Raw genomic sequence first — 14,203 nt, 5'->3', positions numbered from 1 at the left:
TTTTTTCCTCTGAGCAATAGCTTCCTAATATGGTGATTTGTTTTCTATGGCTTAGAAAATTTTTCAGCCATTTGAAAGCGGTTCCTGTTAGTCCTGATTCTGCCAGGCGGCCAATTAATACGGGGTGTGAAACCGTATCAAAGGCCGCCGATAGATCGAGCAGGATCAGGACAGCCTTTTTTCCTTGATCCAGTGCCATCTTAAGTGTCTCTACAGTATGTAGAAGGGCTGACTCTGTGGAGTGTTTTGCCCTAAAACCTGCCTGGTTAGGGTGTAAGAGGTGATTTTCCTCCAGGTGTTTAGTCAGCTGTTTGTTTACTGCTGCTTCAGTCAGTTTGAATAGCAGTGGAAGCAGCGAGATTGGGCGAAGGTTAGAGAGTGTGGTAGGATCAGCTAGGGGCTTTTTCTGTAGCGGTTTTACAGCAGCACACTTCCATTCAGATGGAATGACGGCAGTGGCTAGAGAGGAATTTATGATGGAATTTATAATTGGGTTTACCATGTCTACTAACATGTGGAGCAGCAGTGGGGGGCATGGATCAAAAGGGGAGCCTGATTTACATGAGAGGATAGCTTGTCGAGTTTCATCGAGGCTAATGGGGGCAAAGTTATTTAGCTGAGGTATACTGTTGGATAATTGTAGATTTTCAAAAGCGGGGGGTTCTGAAAGATCTGGGAAATCTTTGGTGATATTTAGTATTTTCATTTCAAAGTAGTTTGCTATGGAATTACAAAGTGTTAATGACGGTGGTATCTCCTGCCTGAGGATTCTGGGATTCATGAACTCGTCAACTATTTTGAAAATTTCCTTCTGTTTGTTATTGGATAAATTGATGGCTTCTAGGAAATGGTCTTTTTTGGCATTTTTTATCATAAAATGATATTGTTTCCTAGCGGTTTTATAGGCGAGAGCTTCCGTAACATCATAGTTATGGCGCCATTTCTTTTCAAGGGATCTGACCTCAGTACGTTTGTTTTTTAGAACGGGGGAGAACCAGGGTGCAGATTTTTTATTTTGTTTTTCCGTAGTTTTCCTGAATTTGCAGGACCACAGAAATCTGTGACCCATTTACAGAAGTTATTATAATCGGATTCAATACATCCTGTAATGGACGGTTTAGATTCCTCTGCGATGTGGTGCAGATTAGGTGAGTTTGCAAGTTTTTTCCAATCTTTCTGTGTCGAGAAGTCGATTTTTAGGTTGGCAGTGTTCGGACTTTTCTTTTTGGTTGTAAGTTTGAAAGGGATTAACCAGTGATCCGTCTATGTTTGGATGAGGGGGGTTTCGACAGTTAAGGTTTTGATGTTGGTACAAATACAGTCTAATATATGGCCTGCTTTGTGTGTGGGCATTTTAGTCAGTATTTCCAGCCCCAGTATATCAGTTAAGTCATTAAGCCATATTGTATTAGGGTCGTTGGGCTTGTCTAGGTGAAAATTTAGATCGCCTAAGACTGTGAAATTGGCATATTTCAGGGTTAAGGTGCTAAGTGCATCTTCGAAGCTTTCGAAGAAGCCGTTTTGAGGTCCTGGGGGGCGATAGATTAAGGCTCCCACGAAAGTGTTCTCCTCATTGATCTGAAAGCAGAATCCCATACTTTCTGCCCCTTTTACGTCCGAGAGTTCGAACGTCGAGCATTTCAGTGATTCGCGGTGGATAATGGCTAGTCCACCTCCTCTCAGTTCCTGTCTATCGGTCCTCTGAATGAGGTATCCTTGGGGAACAGTTTCAGTGATGATTGGGTTGCACCATGGTTTAAGCCAGGTTTCCGTTATGAATAGTAGGTCCATGTTATTCTCTGTAATAAGGTCAAATATGTGCTGGCCATTTTTACATATTGACCTTGCATTGATCAGGGCTCCTCGGAGAGCGGTCGCGTTTTTCATAATGGGTGATTGTATTTCCGGGGCGAGGAGTGTTCTACAGATATGACAACATACAGGTCCTAACCACTTTTCGACATTGATCATGTTGTGACAGTGATTTTTATTATGATTGAGGGCAAGTATTTGATCTCTTGTATAGGTAGGTATATGGTTGGTACATACCTTAGGTAGGGCAGCATGATAGGCCCTGGGCCCGGCCAAGGCACGGACGGGCACAGACGGGCTTGCCTTAGGCGCGCCTTCGGCGCGCAAACGGCGCGCCCGCTGCGCCCGTCCGCTGCGCGTCCGGAAATGACACATTATTTTATGGACAGGAAAGCGAGAAAGAGGGGGGCGTGTCCTCGTCAGGGGGCGTGTCCGAGCTTCGCGCCGGTGACGGCGGGGGAAGCCTTTCTGTGCTTTGTGACTCCGAGTCAGCGTTTATATCGGCTGCACGGGTGCATCAAAAGCGTCAATGAAGGTAGGCGAATGACAGATAATAGTGCTAAAATACAATTTTTAAAGTGACTCTCAATATTTAAAAGTTTCTGGCCTAGCTCCCGGCTTCCGCCTCAGGAGACACGAAATGGTTGTGGGGTCGCTTGTGGTCAGCGGCGCCTTTATACTGCGATGTTTGTGGGCGTGTCCTCGTCAGGGGGCGTGTCCGAGCTTCGCGCCGGTGACGGCGGGGGAAGCCTTTCTGTGCTTTGTGACTCCGAGTCAGCGTTTATATCGGCTGCACGGGTGCATCAAAAGCGTCAATGAAGGTAGGCGAATGACAGATAATAGTGCTAAAATACAATTTTTAAAGTGACTCTCAATATTTAAAAGTTTCTGGCCTAGCTCCCGGCTTCCGCCTCAGGAGACACGAAATGGTTGTGGGGTCGCTTGTGGTCAGCGGCGCCTTTATACTGCGATGTTTGTGGGCGTGGCACTGCCCTACATTGTCGTCATTCTGGGAAAGGGTAGTAGAGATTATATGCGAACTCACTGGCCTACAGATCCCGTGCACCCCGCAGGCTGCGCTGCTTGGAATTTTGCACATGATTAAGCCCAAGCACCGCAAGCTGCCAGCGATGCTATTGTTATTAGCTAGAAGACAAGTTGCGATGCACTGGGGAGTTGCTACGTCACCTAGCATTCGTGCGTGGGTCACGAGCGCAGTCTATTGTCAGACACAACTTGCCCTGTACTGGGAGCTTATGCCGCTGCGTTCACGACCTAAGGACATTTGGGGGCCTTTAACACAATGGTTGGAGCAAGCTACACTGCAGGCGCTGTGACTCGATACTATTCCCTAAGGCGGACGCAAGATGGAGATGACCGTACTTCTCGGGGGGACTATTTTGGGTGCTGAACTGGTTTATGATGCCGCATGCGGGCGGGATGGGTCGATCGGCTCCTGTATGCCACGCACTTGATAATGTAGCACTGAGTACGTGTGATGGTACCCAAATTGTGATGAGCTGCTCGATGTGGAGGCGTATCGTCATTGCTTGTCATATGTACACAATAGTGAGTGATGTTGTTTTAAGTTTGTTTTTGAAAACTGCAAATAAAAAGAATTTAAAAAAAAAAAAAGGATCCTAAAGGCTCCCACTAAATCTCTAAAACATGAACTGGGAGCCATCTTCGAGGAAACATGCTCGGCCTGGCATATTAGTCTAGCCAACGCGATCACTATACTGAAGATAGAGGAAAAGAGCATACAACTGCCGGAAATCCCACTGAATGCTGGTAAAAAAGTAATAAACAAACAAGTGCAGGAACTTTATTTAAAATCCCTCTGCTCAAGCCCCCATTTATACCCGCTGAATAACTCTTACATTTTAGGCAAAGCACAACTTTACCTTAGCGAGGCTCTCTCATCCCAAGCCCGAAGTAAAATTCTTTACATGAGACTAAGCATGTTAGGAATAGCCGATTTTAACCCTGCCTGGGCACGCATAGGGGAAACCACAAATTGTAGACTGTGCTTCTACATGAGGGAATCCTGGTTGCACCTTCTTTGCTGCTGCTCTAACCTCTACAATGAACGCCGGCGACTTCTGCGCCCGATTTGCATACCAAATGGAATAAAGTCCTGCAGTGAACCGTCATCTTTGTGCTTTTCTATCTCAAACACAACACTATTAGCAATACTGGGGACATTTATACATCAGATCAGGATCACCTTAAAAGCTGCAAATGATCGCAACTGATCCGGGGAGAGTATTTCAAATCAAGTGGAAGAAAGCAGCTGGCCCAGATTGAGCTCTGAGGCGCGTGCTCCATCACACGGTTCCAACTTGGAGCACCAAGAAGAAGGGCTAATTGACTCATAAAGCAGTCCATCTTCAGGGCTATGGGGGCTCCACAAGTGCGAGTAGGAGCACTGGACCACGACCACAAACTTGGGTGCCACCGGGGAAGGGAGGTACCCTCATGAATAATAAACCGAAGTGATCATAGTCTGTTTTACAAACTTTGGGTCAACTTTTCAATTTTTATCTTTTTATTTTTTTAATATTTTTATACGATGCCAGTCTTGTATTCTTTACTGTAAAGATTTTAATTAATTGTACAGTTAATAAAATTCCACTCCACATAATACCAGTAAATTCTTTACCATATAATTACTATCCACATATTTCCACTGCACACCATGGCACATAATTCCATTACACAGAACTCCACTCAACACCACACAATTTCATGCCACACAATACCACAACAATCAATTCCGATCTAACCCACATGAATTTCACTCCACACCACATACATTCACTCCACTCCATAACACATGGCTAAAAAACTTTGTTAATGACAACGCCAGTAGCTCTCAGATTGAGGAGACCTATTGGCTTTGCAAAAGCTTTTTTCTTTTTACTTTTAATCAGCTATATCACATGGCAAGGAAAACATAGACTAAGACAAATAGCTGTTCTATTTGACTTTTCAATGTTTTGGTTTGAAATAATCTAATACATCATTTCGACCTCCATCTACATTCTCACCAGCCTACGCAAGTATTCCAGTAGAATTACACACCTTTGAGAAACTTATCCTACTGGAGGTTTTGGCATTTGAACTCCAACACAGATTTATCCATACCACCTTCCACTTCAGGAGAAAAATGCTCTCATGGGATTGAAACTGAAAGGCAACCTGATTATCAAACCAGCAGAAGAAAATGGGGGGGAAATTGTTCTTCAAAACAAAGACACACAAAAAAGAGAAATCTTTAGACAATTATTCAATACGGATCATCCGTGGACCCTACCAGTGAAATTCAAGAGCTCATCCTGAATATTACAGAGGCAGGCAAAACTGACCGCTTCCTCACCAAAAATGAATTTCTTTATCTAAACACTAGATTACCGAGTACACCAGTAATTTACACCTTCCCCAAGATACACAAAAACACAGATGCCCTGCCAGGATGACCCATAGTTTCTGGATGCGGCTCTATCTTGGAGCCACTTGGACGCTATGTGGATTGGTTGATCAAAGATTTTGTACCCAAAACACAATGTTAAATTAAGGACAGAATGGACATGATGAACTTAGTTGAAGAACTACCTTTTGACTCTGACAATTGCATCCTCTGACCTCTGGACGTTGAATCAGTTTATACCAATATGCCGCAGGAGGAGGGGATCGAGGTTATTCAAAATACCCTTGACTCCTGGATTCGTCCACATTCGGTACATACCTCCATTTTCCTTGACTTACTTAAGATTTGTCTAACCTAGAACTTTTTTTCATTCAATGGCATATTTTTTAAACAAGTCAAAAGTACATTCATGGGAGCAGATTCTTCTCCCAATTTTGCAGTACTATACATGGATTGACCTGAAACTAATTAGATCCTATCCAAACTCAACCCTTTTGTGACTAACATACTGATGTGGAAGTGATACATAGAAAATATTTTTATGATTTGGCAAGGCCCAGAAGCTAGCCTGATCTTGCTCCATGACTGCCTGAACACAAATTGTAAGAGGTTCAAATTTACCATAATACACAATAAATCACAAATAGCTTTTCTGGATCTACTTATCAAACCACATAATGGCTAACTGTATACCACACTATTTCTCAAACCCACTGAGAGAAACACCTTACGCTCTTACAACAGCCACCCCCCACGAGCACTAAGGGACTTTCTTTCATTCTCACAGTTCATATGCATTAGAAGGAACTGCTCCTTCAGACAGGACTATTTTCTTGAAGCCAACAATTTGACCAAAAAACCTGTGAACAGGGGCTATCCACGTATGCTTGTTAGAAGGTCTCTTAAATAAGCTTGGTATTGTCCACGTGAAGCACTCCTGACACCAAAATCCAAAACAGAAAATGATTGATTAGTATGTGTCACTACCTTCTCTCCTGTCTCCAATCAGGTCAAAAAATGCATTTTGAAACATTGTCCTGTACTAAATGCGGGTAGTCTGGCATTAGAACGACCATTGTTCGCGTTTCCCAAAAATAAGTTCAAAGATCATTTGGTCAGAGCGTCCCTCCTCCCCAAACTCTGACAGACTTGTGGGGCCCAACACTGGTACTGGGCCACTTCAAATGTGTGGGATGTAGTGTTTGTCAACTGACCATTAAAAGCAGCAAGTTTGTTTTCAAAAGCATTGAAGTAACACTTAACAACTTCTCAAACTGTAACAAAGCCAATGTTATATGCCGCATCAGATGTAAAACACCCAATGCTCCTCTTGTGGATCATTTCAGAGACCACACACACACAGAAGATGACTTAAAATGGCAAGTCATCAGCATAATTAGGCCACCACCATGAAGCACAGACATCAGCAACATCCTCAACAAAGAGCACCTGAAACGGATTTTGAGGACCAACAGTTTGCATACTGGACTAAACAGAACAGAGGATTGGACCAATTTGAGCTAAACTGTGAATCATTTCCTGATACATTCCAGTATTTACCACACCACTACTTATCATTCATGTCTATTGCCCTACTTTCACATATGACCTCAACTCAATTTCGTTTTTTAGGGCACCTCTCTGTAATTATTGCCTTTGTAACAACTATTTCATCTTGCATTCTAACTCCCCCCTCAAACTGACGCTTGCTCTTCAGCCACCCTAAAACCCCGGGTCACGGCTGCACGTTGCCCGTTGTCCCCTGCGTGTGCTATTCCTAGATCTCCCAGGACCCTGCATTATGTATCTTCACAGGTTAGCAGCCTCTATTCTTGGCATGACCTTGCTCTCACTCGCCCCCATTAGTGACGGGTTTAGTCACAACCACAAGAACCCTAGGATTTTCACAGTTATTTTATTCACTGGCACCAATTATGATTGTTTTCCAACCAGCGGGGCGCATTAGCACTTTTGTCCTGATCACCTCTCTCTGGTAACGGCTCAGCAATACGTACAGGCATTCTGTCCAAGCAGACGTACTCAGAACCACCATATTCTCATTAATTTTCTCTTTTTCTCTCTCCCTCCTTGTCTTAAACCTCTTTCACGCTTTCCATGTACAGGCTATCACTCGGGTATAATAATTTGTGTCCTGATGATGATCTCCAAATTCTACTGGGGATCAAAATGTTGTCGACCTTCACATCTTGACTCCAAAATTGTTTAATTTTGATTTTCAGGTGGAGCATAAGATCTTTGTTTAATATTGACTGCTTGAATTTGTATTCCCTCATAAAGTCACCATGTACCTAAATGCCTGAGGTCTGGAAATCGGCTGACTTCCAACCTTTTTACCCACTTAATTTTGAATATAATGTTTTCCTTCTGTTCCTTTAATTGTGTTTTATATCTAATAAATGTACTGATCTCCATTGAGGAGAATGTCATCACAGGGCTTATTGTTGTTCTGTGTACCATTGTTCTGATACCCTTCCTGGAGGGACCAATTCTCATTAAAATTGCTAAATTAGAAGACTGCTAAGAAGAGTGATAATGGTACTAATAAATGGCACACAATGGGTGGGCTAAAGGTCACTTTTTAGAGAGATTTTTTGTACACATTAGATCCCCACCAATTGACAGCTAATCCACACTGCCTGCAGGCAAAACCTAAAAACGATGTTCAGTTTCAAATATTTCATGAAATAATATCAGCTTTTCCTTACCACCAGGATATGGATAACAGCTTTCAACTCCTTGAATTATTCCCAAAAGCACAAGCAGAAGAATGGTGACCCCCATTCTGCAGGAGAAAAAGAATCATATAGATGAACACTTGACCGTCCACACCCCTGAAATCCATCCTCTCTCACACACCACCCCACCCTGACCTATCAGATAGAAAGGAACCAAATAGGTAAACATATTGCAATTTGTAAATGTATTTTCATGTTGCTTATGACCCCTGATGAGCCACTAAAGTGTTTTTGGCAGCAAGTAGCACATCACTCGACAAAGCCAAGGTTAGTATTCCAATTTTCTAATATTGTGCACACTCCTCCATGAGCCCTATCCTGTGGGAGGAAAGGAGCCTTATACATGGACAAGTGTCAGCCCACCCCTATGACCCATCTCATCTATGCTTCCTCTCATCCTATCCTATGGGAGAAAAGGAACCACACAGATAAACATGTGCCAGCTCCCTCCCTTGACCTTCCTCCTCTTCCACCATTGGCCCTCTTCTGATCCTATAGGAGAAAAGGAATCCTCAAACTGAAGATGTGTCTAACCCTTTGAACCTTGTCCTCTTCCACATACCCAATCATCTCCCCTATGAGATAAAATACAATCAAATACATGGGCATATACCATCCCATAACCTTAACCAGCCTCATCTCCCACATACCCCATCTTCGCTCAGATTCCCCCCTCATATATTACCCTGTCAAACTGTAGGAACCTTTAAGAATTATATATTCAGTAAGCCCCCTTTACACAACAAATACTGTATCTGAGTTACAGGATTTATTGAGACTGTAGAACATATGGACATGCAATTCCAGTATATTAGCTGCTCATTACCAAGAAACCTAATGTAATGAAATGTCAACAATTAAATTAATAATGGTTTATTCCACCTAGAATACTCTCTCTCATAATAGTATGATTAGTTAAATTGCATGTGCAGGTGCATTTTAGATCTTTCAGAATGTATTATGTGAAACCCGATTTTTAGGTTGCCTGTAAAATTGCATTAGGGAGCAGCCCCTTGAGGGGCTGTCTATTTTGGCAGAGTCTGACTCCTTTTGGCAGACCGGCCACATTTTTAGGGTGATCTTACACCGGGGGGGGCAGTAACCAATAGCCTACCAATTAATAAATGTTTGGCCTTTTTGGGGAGCTGTCCCTTGGGCAAGTAATGATATCCCTTTAAGAGGAATGCAAAAACACCAATTGATGGGCAGAATGCAGAACAATGTCATACACTCACCCCAGTACAGAGATCTGGGCCGAAATCCATAGTTTTTTTTGCTCACCATGCCATTCCAGTTTGAATCCAGCCATATGCAAATCAGTCATGACCCTGTGCCCCATGGGAAAAGTCCAGTCCGAACTGCCAGGACAGGTCCTCCCTGGACTTGAAACAAGCATCCTAGGACCGGTTTTGGGTAGCATATGTCGCCCTAAGTGGGAAGGATTAAACTCAGATCCTTGTGACTGGGGGTGAATGTTTGCATTATCCAGCATTCCGTCCATAAATTGTTTCTTTTGCATATGTCACCCTAAGTGGGAAGGGTGTGCCCAGACGTTGGGCCCGTGCTCACTATACGACTGGATTCAAGCTAGTCTGCCTGATGAAGGGTGATGCCCTGAAACCGGTCCCAGGATGCTTGTTTCCGTTCCAGGGAGGACCTGGCTTGGCAGTTCGTGCTGGACTGTTCCCATAAGAAACAGGGTCAAGACTGATTTGCATATGGCTGGGTCTAAACTGAGGTGGTGTGGTGAGCAAAAGAATGATTGATTAAACCCAGATCCTTGTGACTGGGGGTTGTGAGACCGGCCTCGTGGCGTGGGCCCTCCCGACCAGCAAGTTACACGACAACCACGCCAAACCTCGTGGACACGGCCTTCCGGCCTCCGTGGACCAACATCCCGAGGGCCGATCAGATCCCCAACACGCATGCCCGGCCGAGGGAGAACGAAACCCCCCCCCAAAACCAGACCGAGAGGCGCCGACTCTGTCACACCTCTGGACTCTTCCCGAGGGAGGTTTCGATCGGCCACCCGGCCCCCGGCGAGCGGGCGCCTCTCCTGCTGGGCGTCTGGGGTCCCTCCCGGACACATCTGAACAGAACAAGGGGCTGAGCGACAGGAAACCCAGACACCTCGACCCAGGCACGAGACCCCTCTCCGCGAGGACTCCGGACTTCAAAGAGGAGGGGGAGTATAACAAGGGGTGCTGAAGGGACGAGAGGCAGAGAAGACCTGAACTGACGAGAGCCTGCGGACCTGGTCGCGGCTCGATCGCTCACCGAATAGAAGAACCGCTATCCGTACTCTGAACCACCTGAGCCCTGCTGACGCTGTCGCGGCTCCCCGAACTCTGAACCATCTGAGCCCTGCTGACGCTGTCGCGGCTCCCCGAACTCTGAACCATCTGAGCCCTGCTGACGCTGTCGCGGCTCCCCGAACTCTGAACAATCTGAGCCCTGCTGACGCTGTCGCGGCTCCCCGAACTCTGAACCATCTGAGCCCTGCTGACGCTGTCGCGGCTCCCCGAACTCTGAACCATCTGAGCCCTGCTGACGCCGTCGCGGCTCCCTGAACTAAGAACCTCCAGTGCCTGCTGAGTGACTCGCGGCCCGCTCCTCCAAGAGAATCGGCCGAGATCGCCGAGAGAAGCAACATCCCCCCAGCTCGAGGATTGAGATCTGTGCGCCGGATACCTCGCAGAGACACTAATTGAAAGACTGTCCCGCTACCCCCTTTCCCTCATCACAAGATCGCTGCCGCTTGTGGCATTAATTCTGCACCTGCCTGCCGGATCATAAAGATTCCTGACAACTACCGATAAAAGCCTAATAACGACTACTGTGTGGTGTCCCTCTATCCGAAGAGAAAGTAGCGCAGCGCGTGCGATCCTAGGTGCGAGACCCTTCCAGGAAGGGCCTCCCTGCTCTTGCTCGGCCTATATCTGGGAAGGGTGGGCCTCAGGGTGGTCAGGAACCCATTCCGCAGCCTCCCCGGGGAACCCCTTCTAACATTTGGTGGCAGGCGACGGGATCCGAGCCAACACCTAGAGATCGTGCAGTAAACGGCTGACGCACCACCAAGAAGAATGGAAGGAGAAACTTCCCTAGGTGCCGCAGGCACCAACCCAAGCACGGCATTTCAAAAGGACCAGTTAGAATCGTACACGCACCGAGAACTGAAACAATTTTGCAAAGACTTTGGAATCGCTACCACCGGACTAAGCACGAAAGAGGACTTCCAGGGGGCATTAAAGACCTGGGTCGAGGCAGAAACTCTCCGGTCACAAGCAGAAGGAGAGCACCCCAACGAACCACGAAGCAGCCCAGGGAGGAACGGCGCTCCCGAGGGGGCCTATCCCCAGAGGAACTAGCGGACCGAGAAAGAAGTCGCAACCACGAACTGGAACTAGCAAAACTAAAAATCGAAGGAGAGATAAAACTAGCTGAGAAAAAACTAGCAGTGGAACAATTACGCCTACACGGGGAACTAGAAGTAAAGAAAAGACAGAGAGAACACGAAGAAAAGAAACTCCAACTAGAGCACGAACGCAGCCTGAAGGAGATCGAGCTGCAGGCCAAGCGGGCGGAGACCCGACCCTCGGAAACGCAACCCATCTCCCCCACCGTGGAACGAAAGGTCCACATCCCCAAAGATGTGGTGAAAGAGTACTATAAGAACGACGACATTCAGCAATGGTTCAAGGCCTACGAAGTCGCCATGACCTCTCACCGAGTCCCGCAGAAAGACTGGGGGGCTGGGCTGTGGGGCCGGTTCCTGAGCGAGGGGAGAGATACCCTGCTGGACCTGCCCTCCACCGTGATGAACTCCTACAGCCACATGAAAGAGGCCCTGGTAGCCAGATATGGGCTCACCCCTGAAATGTACCGGCAACGGTTTAGAGACTGCAAAAAGATACCCGGTACCACATGGGTGCAGTACGTGAACTTTTACAGCCAGGCCTTGGACGGATGGATCAAGGGCAGCAAGGTCTCCACCTTTGAGGAGCTGTTCGACCTGATCGCATGGGAACACTTGGCCGCTAATTGCTTCGTAGAGCTACGCCAGCACCTCCTGGACAGCAAACTCACAGACCCTCGGAAACTGGCTGTCGAAGCTGACCGGTGGGTGAACACCTGGACCTCCCGGGGCCCCGTGGGAGACTACGGTCGCCACAATCAGGGACCCCCCCGCCAGAGGGGCGGAGGGAACCAAAGCCGGCAAAGGGAGCTCCCGGGGGGATCCCCGCTCAGCCCTCCCCGAGGACAATCTCCGCCCTTCCCAGCTCCGCCTCCGGCCAGCACTGGGCCACCAGGGAGGCCGGGACCCCGGGGGAGGATCACATGTTTCCGCTGCCAGCAGACCGGACACTATGCCAGTGACCCTCAGTGTCCCCTGTACCAGCGGACCACCACCACAACCCCGCCGGCTCGGCAGATGGCCTCTGTAGCCCTGGGAGAAGAGATGGAAGACTCCGAAGAATGGGAACCAGCCGCCATGGCCTTGGTCTCCCTAGGGGACCGGGAGATGGTCCCCGGAACGCCCCTGCCCGCCAACACGAAGAAGTACCGACAGCAGGTGACGGTCAATGGTCACCGCATCGAGGGGCTCCGGGACACGGGGGCGAGTGTCACGACGGTCCACTGTCACCTGATTTCTGAGGACCAAATCCTGCCTGACGCCTTTTGCCCCGTCATCTCATCAGACAATTCCGAGAGCCTCTGCCGGATGGCCCTAGTCCCCTTCGAATGGGGGGGAGTCACTGGCAAGTTAAAAGTAGCGGTCAGAACCTCCCAGCCCGTGGACTGCCTCCTGGGCAACGACCTGGAGAACTCCCCGTGGGGACAAGTGGAGCGAAGGGCCCACCTAGAAATGATGGGCCTACCCGAGTGGGTATGCGCCACCACGCGCTCGATGACTCTCCGAGCACCTCCCTCCGAGGGGGGAGAGGCCATGCCCCTGAACACCGCCACCACCCCCGAGAGCCAGGATACCCCACCAGGGGCCAACGACCCCCTCCTGGACGAACCAACCGCTCCCAGCGAAGAATCCGGGCCTTCCGACCCCGCAACACCGACCCAACTCGGGGACTTGCCAGAACTAGCCCCGTGGCCCTGCGAAGGGGGCCCCTCCCGTGAAGAGTTCTGCCAAGAACAATCCACCTGCCCGTCCCTCATTGGACCCCGACAACAGGCCGAGGCCCAAGCAGCCGGCGACCAGACTGGCACCCACTGGGTATACTGGGAGAACGGACTGCTGTACCGTGAACAGAAGTCGGCCGAGTTGGGATCGGCCCGAGTACTAGTAGCACCCCTACGCCGGAGGTGGGACGTCCTCCTCCCATGTCTCCTGTTCGCCTACCGCGAGGTCCCCCAAAAATCCCTGGGGTTCAGCCCATTCGAACTGTTATATGGACACCCCGTCCGAGGACCCCTGAGCCTGGTCAAGGAGGGGTGGGAAGCAACCCCCCGGGGGACCCCTCCAGATGTGTTCCGATACATCCTAGCGCTCCGCAACCAGACCCGAAAATTCAGGGAACTCGCAGAAGCAAACCTCGAGGCCAGTCAAGAAGAGATGAAGCGCTGGTATGACCAGAATGCTACGCTGGTCGAGTTTCAGCCGGGCCAACAAGTCTGGGTCATGGCCCCGGTGAGACCCTGCGCTCTCCAAGATAAATGGACTGGGCCCTTCATGGTGGTCGAGCGGAAGAGCCAAGTCACCTATCTCATCGATGTGCAGTCCCGCGGAACCCCCTCCGGGTTCTCCATGTGAACCGCCTCAAGCCCCACTTTGTGCGGACCGAATTAAGTCTACTCCTGGCCACCGACGATGGGGCCGAAGAAGACACCGAGCCCCTCCCAGACCTCCTGGGGGCGAAGGAAGCCGATGGATCCATGGAGGGGGTGAAACTGTCGACCGCCCTCACAGCCCAACAGACCAACGACTGCCGCCAGCTATTTGGGCAGTTCGCGGATCTCTTCTCCCTGACCCCCGGGGCCACCAGCTGGTGTGTCCACGACGTGGACACCGGAGACAGCCCGCCAGTGAGACATCGGGCCTACCGGGTCCCAGATCGGGTCCGGACCTGCATCCAGACCGAGGTGGCAAAGATGCTGGACCTTGGGGTGATTGAACCTTCTGACAGCCCCTGGGCTAGCCCGGTAGTCCTGGTTCCGAAGGCGACTACCCCGGGTGTTGCCCCCGAGTTGA

General features: G+C 48.8%; 1 protein-coding gene across 4 annotated transcripts in view; it reads right to left on the bottom strand.

Annotated features, from left to right (window-relative positions):
• The window catches only part of LOC146830284 (fucolectin-5-like), a 188,618-nt gene that overhangs the window by 146,978 nt on the left and 27,437 nt on the right, over positions 1-14,203 (bottom strand). For all 4 annotated transcript variants that reach the window (XM_085604471.1, XM_085604473.1, XM_085604472.1 and 1 more), the window contains exon 2: positions 7,969-8,045. In XM_085604471.1, the coding sequence (XP_085460597.1) occupies positions 7,969-8,044 (76 nt within the window). In that variant the 5' untranslated portion in view covers position 8,045. The remainder of the gene's footprint in view (positions 1-7,968; positions 8,046-14,203) is intronic.

The sequence above is a fragment of the Triturus cristatus genome, chromosome 5_1 (genome assembly GCF_964204655.1).
Source record: "Triturus cristatus chromosome 5_1, aTriCri1.1, whole genome shotgun sequence".
Taxonomy (NCBI): Eukaryota; Metazoa; Chordata; class Amphibia; order Caudata; family Salamandridae; genus Triturus; species Triturus cristatus.
Note: the sequence above shows the minus strand (reverse complement) of the source record. Positions and strands in the feature narration are given on the sequence as shown.